At 35.0% G+C, this 18,944-nt stretch overlaps 2 protein-coding genes and 1 long non-coding RNA gene across 6 annotated transcripts in view; 1 reads left to right on the top strand and 2 right to left on the bottom strand.

The window, feature by feature from the left end:
* Window positions 1-4,944, bottom strand: part of PRKN (parkin RBR E3 ubiquitin protein ligase) — a 1,801,990-nt gene extending 1,797,046 nt beyond the window's left edge. Inside the window, exon 1 of the mRNA XM_020986759.2 lies at window positions 4,820-4,944. Coding sequence (XP_020842418.1) covers window positions 4,820-4,826 — 7 coding nt within the window. The 5' untranslated portion in view covers window positions 4,827-4,944. The remainder of the gene's footprint in view (window positions 1-4,819) is intronic.
* A 252-nt stretch (window positions 4,945-5,196) lies between these two features.
* Window positions 5,197-18,944, top strand: part of PACRG (parkin coregulated) — a 627,029-nt gene continuing 613,281 nt past the window's right edge. The window contains exon 1 of one of the 4 annotated variants that reach the window (XM_078156751.1): window positions 5,197-5,660. In XM_078156751.1, the coding sequence (XP_078012877.1) occupies window positions 5,505-5,660 (156 nt within the window). In that variant the 5' untranslated portion in view covers window positions 5,197-5,504. The remainder of the gene's footprint in view (window positions 5,661-18,944) is intronic. The other 3 variants (XM_078156752.1, XM_020986761.2, XM_020986762.2) reach the window with 3 other exon arrangements.
* On the bottom strand, window positions 5,671-7,660 carry LOC110208627 (uncharacterized). Its single transcript, XR_002324580.1, has 3 exons — window positions 7,591-7,660; window positions 7,133-7,252; window positions 5,671-5,784 (listed from the first exon to the last, which is right to left on the bottom strand). It is a non-coding gene; the product is annotated as an uncharacterized LOC110208627 (long non-coding RNA).

Genomic DNA, 18,944 nt, shown 5'->3' with positions numbered 1-18,944 from the left:
TGGATAGGTCAAAGCATTTAAAACATCAATCACAGTCCAAGGGAGAACTGTGACTGCATTTAAAACAGACTGGAGACTAGACGGGAAAACTGTGTCAGAAAAGCAAACCTGGGCTCTGAGAAGGCAATTCAGAGCAATAACAGCATTTCACTAATGGAATGGGTATATCAGAAGCTTGTATCTTGGGCTTAAAGATGAGATCAGAAGAGAGATCAGTCTTCTTCATCCCATTTTGCTCTAATATCAATCCAAGTGAAAAAGTTTGTAGGGTTGGGGAACCTGCAACCTCGAGGCCACATGTGGCCCTCTAGGTCCTCAAGTGCAGCTCTTTAAATGAATCCAAACTTCACAGAACAAATCCCCTTAATAAAAGGATTTGTTCTATAAAACTTGGACTCAGTCGAAAGGCTGCACTCAAGGACCTAGAAGGCCTTAAGGCCACAGGTTCCCCACCCCTGATCCTTCTTGTCTATTAGCTTACAAGGCTGTCACTGGCATGGTCAGAAATTAGACATTATTCTACAGAACAAAGGAAAACATAATTTTGCCCAAATTTATCTGGGTACCAAAGGCATTCTTCTTTCTAGGATGCCAACTAATACCCTGCCTGCCTTAACTTAATCCTCCTCTATGGTTCCTTTTTTCATGCCACCTTAAGACTTGTCATTTTTTTCAAAATTCTAATAGATTTTTAAAAATGTTTTTTAAGTGTCAAGGTGTTTTCTAGACATGGGATAAATAAAAAAACTCAAATAAGATACATAGGAAACATATTAGAAAATAAGGTTTTTGAGGGATAGGGCTAAAATAATTTGGCTTAGCTAATAAAAGGCTGAAGCACATCTTTTAAGTATAAATATGCTGTATTTTAACAAAAGCAATGTGTAAAGAGTTATTACAGAGAAGATGGTCAACAGTTTTCTCTCTGTTGAGGACAAAGAGGAAAAAATGTTTAAACTGAAGCACTGAGCATTTACATTAGATGTGAAAATGAGATGTTGGTCTGGGTTATCTTTGTTGTGAAGTTACTTAACTTAAAAACCCATTATTTCTGAAATGAGGTTCTCTTCCAACTATGATAGTTTAAATGCCGTCTTTCCTAAAAGCCCAGGGCATAAACTAAATGGTATATTAAAGTCTCTTCCTACACAATAATTTTGTGATGTAAGTACAGTACTATTTAACATGCACACAGCATAATATTTTGGTATTATCAACTATAATATATTAGTATTTTTCAAAGACATTACTGGAAAATTTTTTAAAGAGGTTACACAGTGGCATAGTCATTAAAGGGTACAAGTCCCCTGTATAATTGCCATTGGCAGAGCTCCAAGTATCCATACTAAATGTCAGCAATCTTCTTGACCAAGTCCTTGATTTGCCTTAGGTGAAGGCCACAGTGCTTGTTCTGGCTCTAAACATTTAATCACAAATGCACAAACTTCTGAACCAGACTTAGTATCTCAGTCCTACATGAACTATCAAAATCCAAAACTTTCAATAAGCAGAAAATAGGAATGGATTTACTTCACTTTCAACTATGCCACCTCAAAATTACATGAACTCATTTTAGATTTAATTATTGAGTAAAACATTGTGTTCTAAATGCTCTATTTTTAAAAAGATAATGACTAAAAAGTACAATCTATTTTCATGAGAATAAGCATGGCAATTAAAATGTAAAAAGCATACAGAATTGAGTTAATGATTCAAAAAATACATAGAATTTTTGAACTCCTAAAAGAATTTTAAAAAATATGACATGTTCATGGAGGCCTAAATAAGTTCCTCAGTGTAATGACCTAGTAACAGTAAAATCACAGTATGGTTTTTCTTATAATAACAGAAAAATACACACAAATGTTATATTAAAATTTATACATCTTTCAAGTCTGTGGTCCACATTCTATCATCTGATGCCCTCTTGGCTTTTTTAGATATGGCATTTAAAATAATTCGCAGGAAGGTTGCAAAGTGCTTTTCCCACAAAAGTCCCAAGAGACTGATAGTACAAGTAACATGGACATTTTACAGATGAGGACTCTTAACTCAGAAAAATTAAATCATTTGCCTAGGGTTATATAACTCATAACTGTAGGAGCCAAGATTTCAACTCAGGTCTCATGACTCCTAATTCTACCACTTTCTGTGACATGTTCCCTTTTTTCCAACGTTTAATCATGTATTTTCCATTGTTATGTTAAAAAATAAACTTCTAAAGAGTTCTACTCTGAGGCATCTGCATCAGTTATTGGTGAGGGTCACAACATTATCTAATCAAAGCATCAACTATAGTATTTACTTTCTTGTTTTCCCAAATCACCAAAACACTATAGGATGTGTTCTATCCATCTACTGTTGTTGGGTTTTTTTTAATAATCACTTCTTAGTTGATAATCTGTGGTTAAATGAAGCCCTTAGATTAAAGCCAGCTACAATAATTTTAAAATAATTATATATGTATACTTACATATAATTATTTAAAATATACATATATATCTTATATATACAAACATACATGGCTATTTTAACATCTGTTGATTTTCCTTACTTCAATACTTCAAGGTACTGAAATTTTGTCAATGTAGTCCTCCTTCCACTGATGCTCATCATAACCCCTCTACGAGTCATATTTCAAATCTTGATTGCATAAGATAATAGATGAAGAGCTGCAGGGGACCTCAGAGATATTCCAGCCCAACTCTTCTAATTTTACACAACAGGAAATTGATGCTCAGGTGACTTAAATGACTTACCCAATTATAAGTAGCAGAGCTATGATTCAAACTCAGATTCTCTGACTTCAAATCCAACATATTTTTTTTCCTACTGAGCCATGATTTAGTCTTAGCCTCTATGGCTGACCTTCTGACATAGGATGATCCCCAGAATACAGATAAATAGCCCTTCACTGGGGCCATATGCAGAATCCTTTTGGCTTGTTACAATTTACCAGGTCATATGCTCTACTGGTCATGACATGTCCATGATCATATCCACTGAAATATAAAGTAGTAGAGTACAGTGGAAAGGTTACTAACTAAAAGGTACAACAATGTATGGCAATACATGACCAAATTCAGAAACTATCCAAAATACATTAGACCAAGTATTCCAAACTTTCCTAATCAGTGCACTGGTGTTTCTTTTCTCTCTCTTGACCTGTTCCCTATGTAAAGTTTATTATAAATGTCTATTCTTTGGATTTGTTTTTTTGTCTTTGTGAAGGTTTGCATGTTGCCCAAGTGGTCTGCGTAAACATGAACTTATCTGGTTTGTGACAATTACATGTTGGACTTGGAGTTAAGAGACCTAGTTTCTAATTCCAGTTCTACTGCTAGCTTCAAGATCATGGGAGTCACTTTATCTTTCTGGTTCTCTATAAAACAGGATATTCATATTAACACTATCTAGCTCCCAGGGTAGTAGTGGAGAAAGTATTTTGTAAACTTTAAAAAGTCATATACAAAGGTGTTTTATTATTAATACTTTTCAAACCTTAATTGGGGTCCTTGACTGAAAGCAGTACTAAGCTAGAAGGGGTAAGGAAAGGACTACCAATGGTGTCATCAGGATTTCAAAACTCAACATAGCCTATTTTTATGTATCCAAGTAACATTATTTCTTCAGTGATAGGAAGAATATTTTTTACATTGTATCATTAATTTTATAACAAAATTAAAATGTTTAAGAAGTGAGTGCTTCTCTAAAAATAAACAAGTACCACACATAAACACAGCAGTATGTTTTCTGAACATTTATGGATGGAACTGGCTCCAAATATTCACTTGCAACAATTAAAGATACTGTATCAGTAATACTCATTGTGCCAACTATAACCCCCAAACCAATTCCATAAAACCCTGAACATTGGCTGTGACAAGTCATTGACAGTCCCATAAAGATGGTCCTAAGCATGTTTTTTTCCATTAATTTTCAGGGGCAAATTTATAGGGAGAAAAACAAACAAACAAACTTGGTCACTATTTTGCTTAACAATACTAAGAAAACCTCTAACTTTAAAAGAAGTTTTTTTAAGCTATTTTCCATTTCCATCTATCACAAGATCTCGAGAGAGACGTATCTCTCATTTTGTCCCAGACTTCAAAACACCCCCTCAAATAGGGCCTTAAGTAAAACAAGTCAAGGACTTTAAGAAATTTAAAATCCCGTTGGAATAACCTTTGACATCACAGCTGACATCATGGCATGTCACTTTCGTTTCCTGCTTCAGGGGGTTTCCCTGGGATGGTCAAAGGTTGCTTGCAGACAGAATAAGGCAGGGAGAGTGGGAGGGGGGTGGGATCAAGCATGAGAAGGGCAGAAAACATGAGCATGAAAAAACCAGGGGCGCCTTTGACCTTCGAAAAACCTCAACAGTTTCTGAAGGTTTCCAGGGCTTGTGGGGGAGGGGTAAATTTCCAGGGGGCATTTTTAAGGTGACGTCTTTTGGATGGTCTCCTTTTTGGGGGAGGAGATTATTCGTCTCACACAACCCACTGGAGAATGGAAGGGTGGGCGGGCTCACCACCTGCCTCTCTGCGGGGGGTCGGGGAAAGGGGACACTGTAGCCCTAAGTATGGGCGGGGGGGGGGGTGGAATCAGGGAAGCCAGAGGCCAGAATAAATCTCACGTTCTGGCCTCCACACGGAGAGGCATGACTCTGGGACACTCAGATCACCCCTCACCTCACCAGGTGACCCAGACAGTCCTTGACAGTGACCAGCAGGGTCTCACACCTGCGTAAAGAACCAGCACATTGTGGGGGAGGGAAGAGGCGGCGGAAAGCAGCTGTACCTGGAGGACACCCACGTACCTATCATGGTCACAGGGCAGGTGGTGGCTCTCAGGACAGGCGAAGGAGGCTTAACACTCGCACAGAGGCCTGCCCCGAGGCCCCGCGCTCGCCTCCCACAACCAGCGTTTCCAGCTTTAAAGCCCTCAGATCCCTCCTCTCTCTGTCCCCGCCCTCGCCCCCATCTTTCCCTACCCCGCCCCCTGAAGACACGGGGGTGAAGGTGGAAGTAATGCGCAAGCGCAGATCTCCACACACATATATCCCTGAGGCCTTCTGGGAGATGTAGTGCGGAACCTGCTGCTCATTTTCTACTCCGCCCCTCCTCGCCCCGCCCCCGCCCCGAGGCCTTTTGAGGGCTCCTGGCCTCGAATGTCTACGTCACTGGGAGACTGTTCCGCTGCGATGTTGATACGTTGCCTAGCAACCTCGCTGAGCACCTTTGGAAGCCTGTTGCAGCTGCAGAATACGGTCCTGCCCCCCTTTCTGCCCCTCCCCTCCCCCAAACTCCCTCTTCACCTTGGAGCTGCCAAACAGCTGGAACTAGGAGCAAACCCGGGCAGGACCTGGAGGGTTCATTTATTACTATAACAGTGCCGTTTTTACTCTCCATAACCCCACTCCGGCTGTGTCCCTCCCTTCCTCCCCTCCACCTCCCAGTCATTCTTAAAGCACTGGATGTGGGCACAAGACATTTCCTAGGAAGATGGTGGCAGAAAAAGAGACCCTGAACCTAAATAAAAGTCCAGAGAAGATGATGAAGAGGACCAAACTACAGCCGCAACAGCCACTCCCGGTGCACCAGCCGCACTCCCTGGTTTCTGACGGCTTCACTGTCAAAGCCATGATGAAAAATTCAGTCGTAAGTGATATCTCCTCAATTCAATGCACTCACTCCGAATCAGGCAGGGTACACGAAGATACAGGTGGACAGACTGTCATTATCCGGAAAGGTTTTGGGCGAGTGAAATGCTGTGGCCATCATCCTGCGATGATTTAATAATAAAAATAACGTTTTGATTTATAAGCACCCTCCAAAGATCTCAACTGATAGTTTTCAGGCCTCTCAACAACATCCAGCTGCTGCTGGCCTCAGAAAAATTTCCTTTCCCTGCCCCCACCTCACCCTAAATTCAAGGTCTTTCACTTCATGGATTCTGAGTTTTACATGAATCTCTTGTAAAACTGCCAAATCGACATAAATTCACTCAACTAACAGATGAAATAATATTAAAACCAGAAAATTTTAGAATGTCTAAACCTTTTTCTCCATTAAATATGATGTTTTACTGAAGTACAAAATATCTCAACAGTTATTTCCTAATACACCTTTAAAAGCCCAGCCTCCTCCAAAGTTTCCTAAAAACTGACCTTCCAACTAGCTGTTAATCAAATTTATGTCTGCCTATTGGTGTAATCAAAATGTAATTTATAATATTATGTTTGTCCTCTTTAGAAATAAAATAATCTTAAGAGCAAAAAAGGGGGAATATGGTAGGAAGGGAATATAATAAAACAAAGTACATGTATGACTTCTTTACATAAGCTTAATTAATAAATTATGCTTCTCTTTGATAAATGGTTTTGAATTTAGTATAACTAACTAAATTTACCAAATAATTGGGAATTGAACTTTAAGTAACTAAAACAGCTTTCAAAGTTGTATAACTTAAACTGGTAGAATCTGAATAGTTATATTGGAATATATCTTTCCTCTAATGTCACATTAAACCCATATATTTATGTGTATCTATGTATACCATACTCATACAGTAAGTCTATGAAATGGCTACCTTTTGGACAAGACTATTATGATGTTATACATAGTGTCTCATTCAGAATCTGTGTGTGTGTGTGTGTGTGTGTGTGTGTGTGTGTGTGTGTGTATTTGTCTATGTGTTTCCTGGAGTTTGGGAAAACCAAACATTTCTGTTTACAAAAACCTTATTCTTTTTGTTATAGTTCAAGCAAAAGCTATACTTAAAGCCAAGAGGATTCTCATATATCATCAACATACAGTTCAGAATTTGTTCCAATTAGAAGATAATTTATTTTTCTAGTTTACTTGAATTTTATGACTATATAAAACATTTTTTTCATTCTTCTCTTCAATGAAAATATTTTATGCTCATTAAAAAGTCATAATTAATAATATAAAAATATATTTTACAATGTACTTAGACCTTTCATTATTTAGCATAACCTCACCTAAAGCATCTGTGGCCTAGTAAAGTCACAGTTGTTGAAAGCAACACATTTCAGTATTTTTATTTGTCACAAATATAACTCCATCTTCAAATAACATCTCCTCTGAGGGAGTTTTCTTATAAATACCTTTCTTGTGAGAGGTAAACATCTTCCTTTATTTCATCATTTCTTTAATATATCTCCAAAGTGATTCTGAAAACGTGGGTCGTTTCTTCTTGTTATTCCTTTTCATGGAAGCAACATTTTCTGTGGATAACAAAATACAGAAGATTTTATTTGAAAGTAATAGAAAAGATAAATAAAAAAGAGGCAAATAATATGTGTGAACAACTTGTAATAGTAGTCTGCATCCTACTAAGTGTGAAATTGGACTAGATGGACATTCTTCATTTCTCTGGTACTCATACCTGACCAATTCTTTTTTCAGCAACATAGACCTTCCCATGATTATAAAGTCATTACCTCCAAAGAGTGCCTTTTCAAAGACAAGGTTTATCTTCAGTCAATGAATGGGATATATCTAGTATCAGTTTTCAATGAGGTGACAGTCTTAAACTCTGAGCAGCTTCTGTACTTCAACTCACCTCTAGTTCACCTGTCAGATTTTTCAGTCTGTAAATAAGTCCCAGTTACAAAGCTCCATATTAGAAAAACATGTAGCAATTTATCCCAAGAGTTACTATGGGAACTCCTGATGTTCCTTTTAGAATGTTTTGGCCATGTAGATATAAATCTGATCATAATCATAGAATCAGACAGATGGGCTGCATAGGGGAAAATGCTTTATATGTAATCATATTCAATAATAACAAAAGAATATGAAGTTTTTGCAAAATAAAACCATATGATTTTTTGTTTTACAATCAAAATCTATGTGTACATAGTAAAATATGTTATATACAAATATACCACACATATATACCATAAATAAAAATTATATAAATAGTAAATCCATATAATTTTTGTAATTTCTTAACTTCCATGAAACTTTTTAGTTGTTCTTGAATAGCAAATATCCCCATGGCTTCTTAGGAACTCTTTATTATACTTTTGAGTAAGACGATGCAATGTCTTGAACTCAGAATGATATGCCTTTAATCCATTATTCTGTAATATTTGCCTGAAAGTAGGGATGGGAGGAAAAATATGCCATGTAAATAAAATAGATGATTTCATATATTTTCTTCTTTCCACCTAAGCCACTACCTATCACTGCGACATATGTATAGATACCTGGAATAGCACTTAGTCTCAGATACAGCATGATACAGCAAGGTTCTAGTCTTATGATAACTCTCCATTTCCTTTCTAGCTGTCAGATCAACTTTCAGGGAGAGCAGGGAGAAAGAAAAATAACTTCCAGGTTTGCTTTTTACGTATTGGAAATATCGTAACTCTTGGCATGTCAGTGATGTTTTCCTAATGTCTTCCCTTCCCAGGGAAACTAAGATAGTGATTGGTGGGAACACAAGGCATCATTTGTTAACTCCACTTACATACTTGTGTTGTGGAATATTTGAGAATTGTAATTAGGTGAGGGAACAGAGAAGCAGAAAAAAAAACAAGAAAAAGTCTTACTCTTATTTGACTTTGCAAATTTACTTGGTCTCGTAGAGTTAAGAACCTGTTCTCATGGCCTCGACGAAACTGTGAAAAAATGTTTCTTCTATGACATTGTATAACCACATATATATGGATCTTACTGTAGAAAATCAAAATTCTGATTATATCAGATCTGTTTTCATCAAAACTATTCTCCATGCTTATATAAACAAGTCTCAGAAAGATTTTATAGAGATTCAAAGGCAAGTGTATGTGTTAGTGGTCGCTGATTTCTGCTCTATCATACTTTCCTACTAGAAAAGAAAAAGCTTCTCTTTGGCAAATCTTTGGCAAAAATTTGGTTAGGTTCTATCACAATTCCACCTTCATCCTCATCAGTGCCAATGTTATTTCTTTACATGGAATATCAATGAATTATGAGGTAAAAGTCTTACTTTGTGGTTCTACTGTCTTCATCAGTGAAAATAAAACCATAAAAGTTCCATAAGATTTCTTTTCATTTGCAACTATTTGCTATCATCTAATATGAAGCGTAGTTGTTGTCAAGATGATCTGGTTTAGGTGGATCCTAGGAAAAGCTCTCTAGAGATTAATTTTCTCCTCAATTGTTTTTTTACCATTTTTTCTTTTTTGGGGGCTAGGCAGTGGGGTTAAGTGACTAGCCCAAGGTCACACAGTTAGTGAGTATCATGTGTCTGAGGCCAAATTTGAACTCAGGTCCTCCTGACTCCAGGGCCTGTGGTCTACCCACTGTGCCATGTAGCTGCCCCTGTTTTTACCATTTAATAAGATTACTTATAATACTTCTATCGTCTTCGTCCTCCATAATGGTTTGCAAACTTGCTTGTACCTAAATACATGCTGCTATGTTCCTCCACTTGGCAAAGAGATTACATGTTGATTGAGTAAGATTTCTGGTTCCTTTTGATCTCCTTATTATGAGAACTATTTTATTTCACTTCTATTTTTTAAGTAATAGTATCTTTACTTTTGGAGCAAATTGGTTTTTTCACACTTTTGGTATTGATAACTTGTTTAAATTGTTTAGATTGAAGTATATTCTCACTTTTATCACTGTTTCTGATTTGAATTATACACAGATTAGTTTCAAAAAATAATATATTTTGTTTTAATGCTAGATATATTTTTCAAGTAGTAATAACAAACCATGTATATAATAAATTCCCTGAAAATTGTTTCCTGATCTGTTAACAGAAAGAAGGTAAATATTCTTTAACTATCAAGGTTTAACCATCAAAAACTTCCTATCATAGGATGAAGTTGGCATAAACCATTTACTCAACTGAAATTTTAGTGCCTCTTAATATTGACTTGTTGACAACATTGTTGAAGTTATTTTATAAATATATATAAAAATATATAAATATAAATATATAATATATATATGTGTATATATATATATATATAGTTGGCTCTAATTCACTATCACTTTCTACAACTCTAATGATCTTTTCTGAATTCTTTATATTTATCATACCTCATGGTGTATATTCCCTTGTATTCATATAATATTTTGTTTTCAGTTTCTTATTTTCATAAACACTGCTAAAGATATTTTTGCATCCCTACATCTTTTTTCTCAGACTCCTTGTGGCTTAGGTACAATATTACAATCTATGGGTCAAAAGGTCTGAACAATTGAATAACTTTTCTCCTATTATGTTAAATTGTTTTCCAGAATGGTCAAACCAATTCACATCTCTAACATTGAATTAGCATCCTTGTCTTCTTAAAAGTAGCAATTAGGTGGCACAATGGGTGGAGTGCCAGACCTGGAGTAAGAAAGACCTCAGTTCAAATGTGGTCGCAGATACCTACTAGCTGTTTGACACTGGTCAAATCCCTAAATCCTGTTTGCCTCAGTTTCCTCTTCTATGAAATGAGCTGGAGGAGGAAATAGCAAACCACTCCAGCATCTCTGCCCAAGAAAACCTCAAATAGAGTCATGAAGCATTGGACACGACTTAAACAACTGAACAACAACAGCTTCTTAAAAGTCATTCTACCAATGTTTTTCTACCTTTAAAAATTTTTTTCACTAATAAGGCTGAGGTAACATGTTAGGGTTATTATAATTTGCATTCCTCTGTTTTTGATTTTTAATATTATGTCCATGTGACTATTGATTGATTGAATTTCTCTTTTTTAAAAGTTTGTTAATATTCTGTGACCATATGTCTATTAGGGAATAGCCTTTATCTTAGGTTTTTCAGTCAATTAAAATATATATTTTGGATACAATATTTTTATCAAAGGCACTTAATGCAAATATTTTCCAAATATGTGTCTTTTCTTCTGATAATAATCACTTTGATTTTGTGTTAAAACACTTTTGGTTTTATGTAATCAAGATTATATTTTATCTTTTTATGATTTCTTTTGTCCTTGCCTGGCTATGAATTTTTGCTGAATCCTTAGCTATAATAGATGTAAGTTTCTGTTCTCTACATTTTTGTACTAAGATTTTCTGTATTTGTGTTTTTTATCCACTTGAAATTTATTATTCTATGTATTTTTGGTAATTTTTCCTGGACTTTGTTTTTCTAGTTTTGCCAGCTATTCTTTTAGGGACCATTAATGTGTTAAGATTTGTTGTATATTAGATTACTGGATGCATTTCTTTCTGGGATGTCAGTCTAAGTTTTCTTTATTTAGTCTATTCCAATAATGTCCTCCACTTTTTATAATCTAGTATCAGGGTCAACTTAACATTTCTGGGCCTCCATTTTCTCATATGTAAAATGAGATTGCTGGACTAAATAATGTGTAAGGATTGTTCCAATTTTAAACCTTTATAATTCCATAATCTTAATGTTAAGTAATGTTAGACAGTGGCTACTTACTCTATTTATTGATACCTCCAACTAAAAAAAAATAATGAAATATACTGCATAAAACAATCATTTGATAACCATATATCACTGTTTCTGAGCTTCATAAATAACAATTAAAAGGACAGTTGGGTTTTAGGGCTAAGTATCAAAATCCTGGAGAAGGGTGACCTGAGGTACAAGAATGTCTAACAATACCAAGCTGGCCAGTCCAGTAAATAAGTAGCTGCTTTAAATTAAGTGATACATCACTAAAAGTATTGAGAAAATTCTTTTTTTTAAAGGTAGCATGCCCAAAGCTTTCAGAAACATTATCAGTAGCATACGAATCACTGAAAACACATGATGTAACAAAAAAGGCTGAATAACATGTTCCAAGACTAAATGAGGTCAACACCTACATCAACAAACTGGTTAACAAAATTATAATCTCAGAACAAATATAAAAGTAGTGATTTTGAAAAGCAAAGAAGAGATAACCAAAATTGAAGAGACATAATTAAGCATATAAACAAAATTAAAGATCTTAAAATTAAAAAGAATTAAACCATTAAGTGATTAAATTAAGAAGAGTGCATCCCTCAGTTTAACACGATAGTAGTTTAGGAGTAAAATGACTTTCCTTTAATATGATTAAAACTATTTATACTCAAGAGCTAGCAAATTACCAAATTACCAAAATTAAAAATGAGGAGGAATTCATAAGTAATGAAGAGGTAATAAAAGATGAATGAGAAGTCAGTCTGCCCAATTATGTGAATTTAAATTACATGGATGAATCTGTACAAAAAAAAATCAGTGAGATTAACAAAACAAGAAATAAAGAATCTAAAAAATTCTGTTTTAGAAAGAGAATTTAAACAGACTACACATGTAGTAAGTGGCAAAACCAAGGTGTGAACTCAGGTTCTATTATTCTATATCCAGTATTCTTCCCACTGTGCCATGGGTTATTCAGTTTATATTTACCAATAATCAAATTCAATCTATTTCTTTAATTAGATCATACTCTTAAATTTACTTTTTTCTATTCTATAAATGTAACTGAATTACAATTTGTAAAAATGTGACTTATTCTCCTTTCCCCCATTTTTTTGGCCTTCGTTGGTATGGGAGACTCCTGGTGAGGAAGCTCCCTTTCGCCACTGAGAACTGTACATCTCTTCCAACACTTAAAATTTTAGAGTTGCCTAGGGCACTGATTTGTTAAATGGTTTGCTTAAGGTTTTGTAGTTCAGTCATGTCTGACTCTGACCCCATGAACCATACTGTCCAGGGAGTTTTCTTGACAAAGATACTGGAATGATTTGCAATTTCCTTCTCCAGTGGATTAAAGCAAACAGGATTAAGTGACTTGCCCGGGTCATAAAGCTAATAAGTGACTGAGGCCACATCTGAACTCAGGTCTTCCTTACTCTAGGTTCAGTTCTCTATCCACTATGCCACCTAGCTGCCTCTCATGCTTAGGCAGTGTGTGTTAGAGGTGAGAACTGATCCTACATCATTCTGACTCAAAGGCTGTCTCTCCACCCTATTATACCATACTGCCTTTCCATTTTCTCTTACCCAAATTAGAAAGAGTAAACAAATAGCTTTGTGGTTCTCTAATATTAAAGATATTTACAATTTTAAAATTATTTACAAGGTGATGAGATTGTCAGTTTTAGCATTTTATAAATTCTTTTCTACATGAAAAATTTAGAGTGCAAATGAACGGTTTGCTCCCATTGCCCACTTATAACTGCTAGAAGGCTTGTTTTGAATGTGCAGAAAAACTAGGCTATATTTAATGATGTTTTCTTTTCCAAGTCAAAGGTCAGTGTTGTTACTTTTCAAAATGGAGTAAATTGCTAGATTGTTATCCTTTACTTTGGCTAAAAGCATTTTCTGAATGTCTCCTAGGCAGCTGAATTGAGATCTAAATTAACTACATTAAAAAAATAATTTAAAAAATGTTTTTTAACAAAGCTCTTTAGGCCCAAAATCATACAAATTATTGTCTGACCCGATAGTATGTTGGAGCAATATTTTAAACTTTCATTGATTTTCATTACTGAGACAAACAGTAAATGGTTTATCTCTCTAATACTTTCAGGGGAAGCATTTGTACCTAAACTGAGTTAGCTTGTGTACTGAAAGGTTAACTAAAAAACTTCTCACCTACAGAGGAGGAGGACAGGTGGGGGCACAGGATAACAAGGCATATATATATATATGTATGTATGTATGTATGTGTATATATACACATACATATATATATATATGTATGTATGTATGTATGTGTATATATACACATACACACATATATATACACACATACATATTTATAGATCTATATCTATACATATACATATATGTGTGTATCTGTGTGTATACATACATACATACATACATGCATATACATATCTACATACATATATATCTGATAATTGCTTCAGGTGTTCTAAAAAGAAATCTTTTCTGGCTGGAGTGAACACGGAAGCAGTTTCATGAAAAAACATGACATTTAAACTAGACCTTGAAGGTCTAGGCACAGGCAAAGTTGACAATGGAGGGCATTTCAAGTGTATGTGGAGGTGGGGTTAGAAAAGAACAAGTCACGTACTGGGAATTGTGAGTTGACAATTTGGCTAGACTCTAGCTGTAGAATAGTGAAAGATAAGGGGAAAAAGCAAGTTATTTATGTTATGCAAGTAGCAGAAAGAGCACAGTATTTGAAATCAGAAGACTCTGATTTTCATATGCTCTGATATTTACTACCTGTGTGAATCTTGGGCAAGGTTTTCTATCTTATTGAGCCTTACTTTCTTCATCAATAAAATAAAAGGATTGGGCTAAATGACCTTTAAGGAACTCTGAAGCTACAATTCCTATGATTATAGATTTTTACTTTATTTTGGCCGTGGGGAGCCATTGAAGTTTTGTTATACATACATACATACATACATACATACATACATACATACATACATACATACATACATATATACACATATGTGTATTTATATGTGTATATAAGTGTGTATGTATGTGTATGTGTATATATGTATATGTAGATACAGAGTGAGATGCACATATATACACACATGCGTATACATAAATGTATATGTATGTGTATGTGCATTTATTTAGCAAGGGAGTGATATTAATATAGTACTTTAGGAGAGTTATCTGATAGAGATATGCAAAATGTAATGGAGGTAAGAGACTTTGGAGGCAAGCAGCCTACTAAAGAGGATATTGTAATAAACTACACATGAGGTTAATAATAGCTTAAGATAGTGTAAAGGTAGTAGAAAATGGAAAGAAAAGGGTAGATTGGATGAAAGAGATTGTGAAATAACAATTGGCAGGATATGTAAATGATTAAGTATGAAAGACAAAGAAGTGAAATAAAAGATTAATCTGAAATTTCAATCTTGGTTGTCTAGGAGGGTGGTGGTACGGTTTATCTACATAAATATGGAAGTCATTGGGAGAATTGTCTTGGATAGGGCTGGAGAATTGAGGAGGATAATGAAGACTTTAGTTTTAAACATGTTAAATTTGAGGTACCAATGAAATATCCAGGTGAAACTGTCCAGTAGAAAGTTTCGAATGACAAAATAGAGCTTGGAAGAGGCCAGAGTTTAAGAAATCATCCAGATGGAAATACTCTTTGAAGCTGAGGGTGAGAACATTGAGAGATGTTTGGAAAGAAGAAAAGAACCAAGAGAGAAGCCTAGGCCATTCTTCCTCAGAGATCTGTCTTGTACACAGTATCCAAACGATCTTCTGCACTCTCCTTCTCATATACAATGGTTCATTATTAACTCTAGTGCAAAGGAAAATTTGTCAGCCATAACACCCGCCAAACCCTGGATCCAATCTTCTTTTCCAGCCTTATTTCCTATTTCCCTTCAGACATGACTCTTTTCTACCTCTAGAATGAAATCCCTTCTCAACTCTTCAGACTCTTTTCCTCCAAAGTTCAACTCAGATGCTTTTCCTGATTCCAGTCTCCCTCCCAGTTAATGTCATTCTCTCCCTCCTTGAATTACTGTGTATTCACTATTTTATGTGCTTATATTACCCTAGCACAAGGGTGCTTAACCTTTCATGGGTCATTGGGAAAGGCTGTAGACCTGTTCTCAGAATAATGTTTTTAAATGAATAAAATAAAAGATATAAGATTACAAAGGAACCCACCAAAAGTAAGTGAAAATGAAGATGTGATTTTTTTTTTCCTATCCAGTTTCACAAACTCCTCCTAAAATATGTGTCCTGCGTACCCCAGGTTAAGAACCCTTGCCATAGTAGAATGTAAATTATTTGAGGGCAGGAACTATCTTATTTTTGTCATTGTATTGAAGCACTTTGTATAAAATAGGCTCTCAATATTTGTTAAATTAAAATGATAATACACTTGGGGGGAAAAGATGGAGAAGAAAAAGAAATGCCATCAAAGGAGATAAGAGGATAAATGGGATAGTATAGGGTCATAGGGTCAGGAGGAAGAAGAGGCAGTCAACAGTATCAAAGGTTGTTAAGGAGGATAGACTGAAAAAAAGTAATTGGCAACCTTTACTAGGTCACTAATTGTGTGTTTCTGCTTTAGGAAGAGGAGATAATTATCCCTGCGCAAAATATTTTTATCTAATATGCATTTTCTCTTAAATATGGTATACTTCATTATTGGTATACTGCTTTACTCTTCTCATCTTTGTACTTTTACCCTAGTTTTGTTAAATGTATCTCTGAAAAATGGACATTTTGGATTTTAAAAGCGCCTTATTTTTATAAATTATGCTAAACAGGAGATGCCATTTTGCACATCAGTTACCAATTAATTCTTTATTATTGATTTATTAAAGCTTATGAAATAAGTGGCTTTCTACTCCAATTCCCATTCCAGGTTTTATTAAAACATATGATATTTCCAAATATCTTAGTGGGGGATGGAAAGGAACAAAGCATTTAATTCTTAAGAATAAAAATAAACAAAGGACTACAAATTTCTCCTTGTCTTTCTGTCCCCATAAATGAGTATTGTATATCTTTGTGTTTTTGTATTCCCAGGACTATTGCTTATGTATATGTATATTGTGTATACACACATATATATACAATATACATATACATATATAATATGTACATAGACACACATATGTATTTTTTTTATGAAAGACAGTCAAGAGTTATAGTACAGATAACTCCCACTTCTGACTCTCTTGCCTCTTTATCATAAGCAAATTACTTAACTTTTCAGTGTCTCCCAAGACACACTTTGTAAGTTATAGACAAGTTGCTGATCTGTACTGATGGAGTGGATATCCTTACTAGGAATTCATTGCACCAATGAGATATTTCCAGATAAAAGAAAAAAGTATGTATATGTGTGTCTGTATGCATGTGTTATTAACTGTAGTGCAAAGGAAAACTTGTCAGCCTTACATTTAACACCCTCCAAACCCTGGATCCATACACACATATGTATATACATATATATATATATATACATACATACATATATATCCATATATATATATATAATATATATATATATATGAGAAATTTTAAGGATGAATAAGGACATGAGGGTTAAAAAATTAAATGATGAATAATAGGATTTTACAACTATACAAAGGAGAAAAGGCGCTGCTATCTTTCAACAGGCCAGTTCAACAGACATTTACTGACTGCATATAATGTGAAAGGCACTATGTTAGGTGCTGAGGAAGATGTAAACATTAGACATGCTTTGTACCCTGAAATATCTAATCTAATAGAATAAGACAAATACTAAAAAAAAACCCACCACCACCACAACAATAACAAAAACCAAAAATAGCAACTATGCTACAAATTAGAATATGGTCATTTTATGTACTTGTGTATTTATGATTTGTATAATAGACATATCTGTGTATGCTTCTTTACTATTCATGATAAATTAGAGGACTAATAACTGTATTTTGGTGTTTTCTTATGCATGGCAACGATGCAATGGCAGAAGTTTTTTGAAGCCATTCTTTACAAGACCTAAATTTGAAGCATTGATGAATGCCTCTTAAAGATAGCAAGTGTTTTTGATGCTTTGTTCTTCTTTCTTCTCTTACTCCTTAATCATGTTTCAAAAACAAAACCTGTTTCTACAGCTAAAGAAAGGATCAAATTAGGTAAACCTTGAAAACACTTTGAAAAACTGTAAAGCACTATACAGATGGAAAGGGCTTTGTGAGCCTGTGTGTGCGTGCACAGGTGTGCTGCTAAGCTTGGAATCTTTGCTTTCTGTACTTGTACAACTGGTTTTTGGAACCTAAGAGTAAATCTTTATTTCAGTTTTTCAGGGATTCATGATTTGTCAGTAAAGGTTCCTCTTCCATTGATGCATGTAACATTGGTTCTCAAACATTTTAGTCTCATGATTGTGTTACACTATTAAAAATTGAGCTTTCGTTTATGTTGGTTCTCTACACACACAGAGAGAAATAATAGATAGATTGATATTTACCATATTAGAAGTTAGTATTATCATTAATATTACCATATTAGAAGTTTAGTATTATTATGAACATAATTTTGACTGCATGGATCCCTTAAAAGTGTCTTAAGAATCCCCAGGGGACGCTGGACCACCTTTTGAGAACTGCTGGTGCATAGCAATTTCTAGATGATGTAGGTTACTCCTTGGTCCAAAATGACTTAACGATGACAGTAACAGCTAGCATTTATATAGTGCCTACTATGTGCCAGGCACTATGTTAAGCCTTTACAAATATTATCTCATTTGATTTTCATAGCAATCCTGGGAAGTAGATGCTATTATCACCTCCTTTTTACAGATAAGAAAACTGAGACAAACAGAGATTAAGTGACTTGCCCAAGGTCACATGGCCCAAGGTCTAGGCTAAGTGCCTAGAGATGGAATTGACCTCAGATATTCTTGACTCCAGGCCCAGCACTCTATCTATTATACCACCTAACTGTTTTGCTGGAAATAGATGACTCAGATATAATGAAGTTGCTTTGACTGACAAAAAAACCTTTATCAAAACCATTTGAGGGTCTATTCTAAACACAACTGCAGGATGGAGAGAGGGGTCTTTAAACAATTATATAGCCTATTGTCACCCCCAAACTCAAAGCTTTTCCATCTTTTCTCTTGACATGGCTTATCCCCTCTACGTCTCTCCCTAAGAGAATGAGAAATGAGAAAATGATATTGAATTTGGCAGTTAAGAGTTGACCAGAATTCCAAGGTTTGTAAACCTCGGAGAAAATAGTTTCAGTAGAGTAGTAGAATTGGACCTTGCACCTTGAGCCATCATTATTGTGCTTTGTTGGTTAAATGTAATCTTTTATACCTGTAAAGTTCCCATTAATTGGGTTAGACCTAGAGTTCCAGCCTACTAATATTATCATCAAAATGGTGGTGGTTGTGTCTGGGCTGAGGCTGAATATCAAATGATTGAGCATAGGAAGTGTGTAAAAAATAAAATTGGATATAAATAGATAGATATAGATAAAAATCAGAGGTACAA

The sequence above is a fragment of the Phascolarctos cinereus genome, unplaced genomic scaffold (genome assembly GCF_003287225.1).
Source record: "Phascolarctos cinereus isolate Bilbo 61053 unplaced genomic scaffold, phaCin_HiC Scaffold_5;HRSCAF=322, whole genome shotgun sequence".
Lineage (NCBI taxonomy): Eukaryota > Metazoa > Chordata > Mammalia > Diprotodontia > Phascolarctidae > Phascolarctos > Phascolarctos cinereus.
The sequence above is the reverse complement of the archived record's forward strand: the minus strand, read 5'-3'. Positions and strand labels throughout refer to the sequence as shown.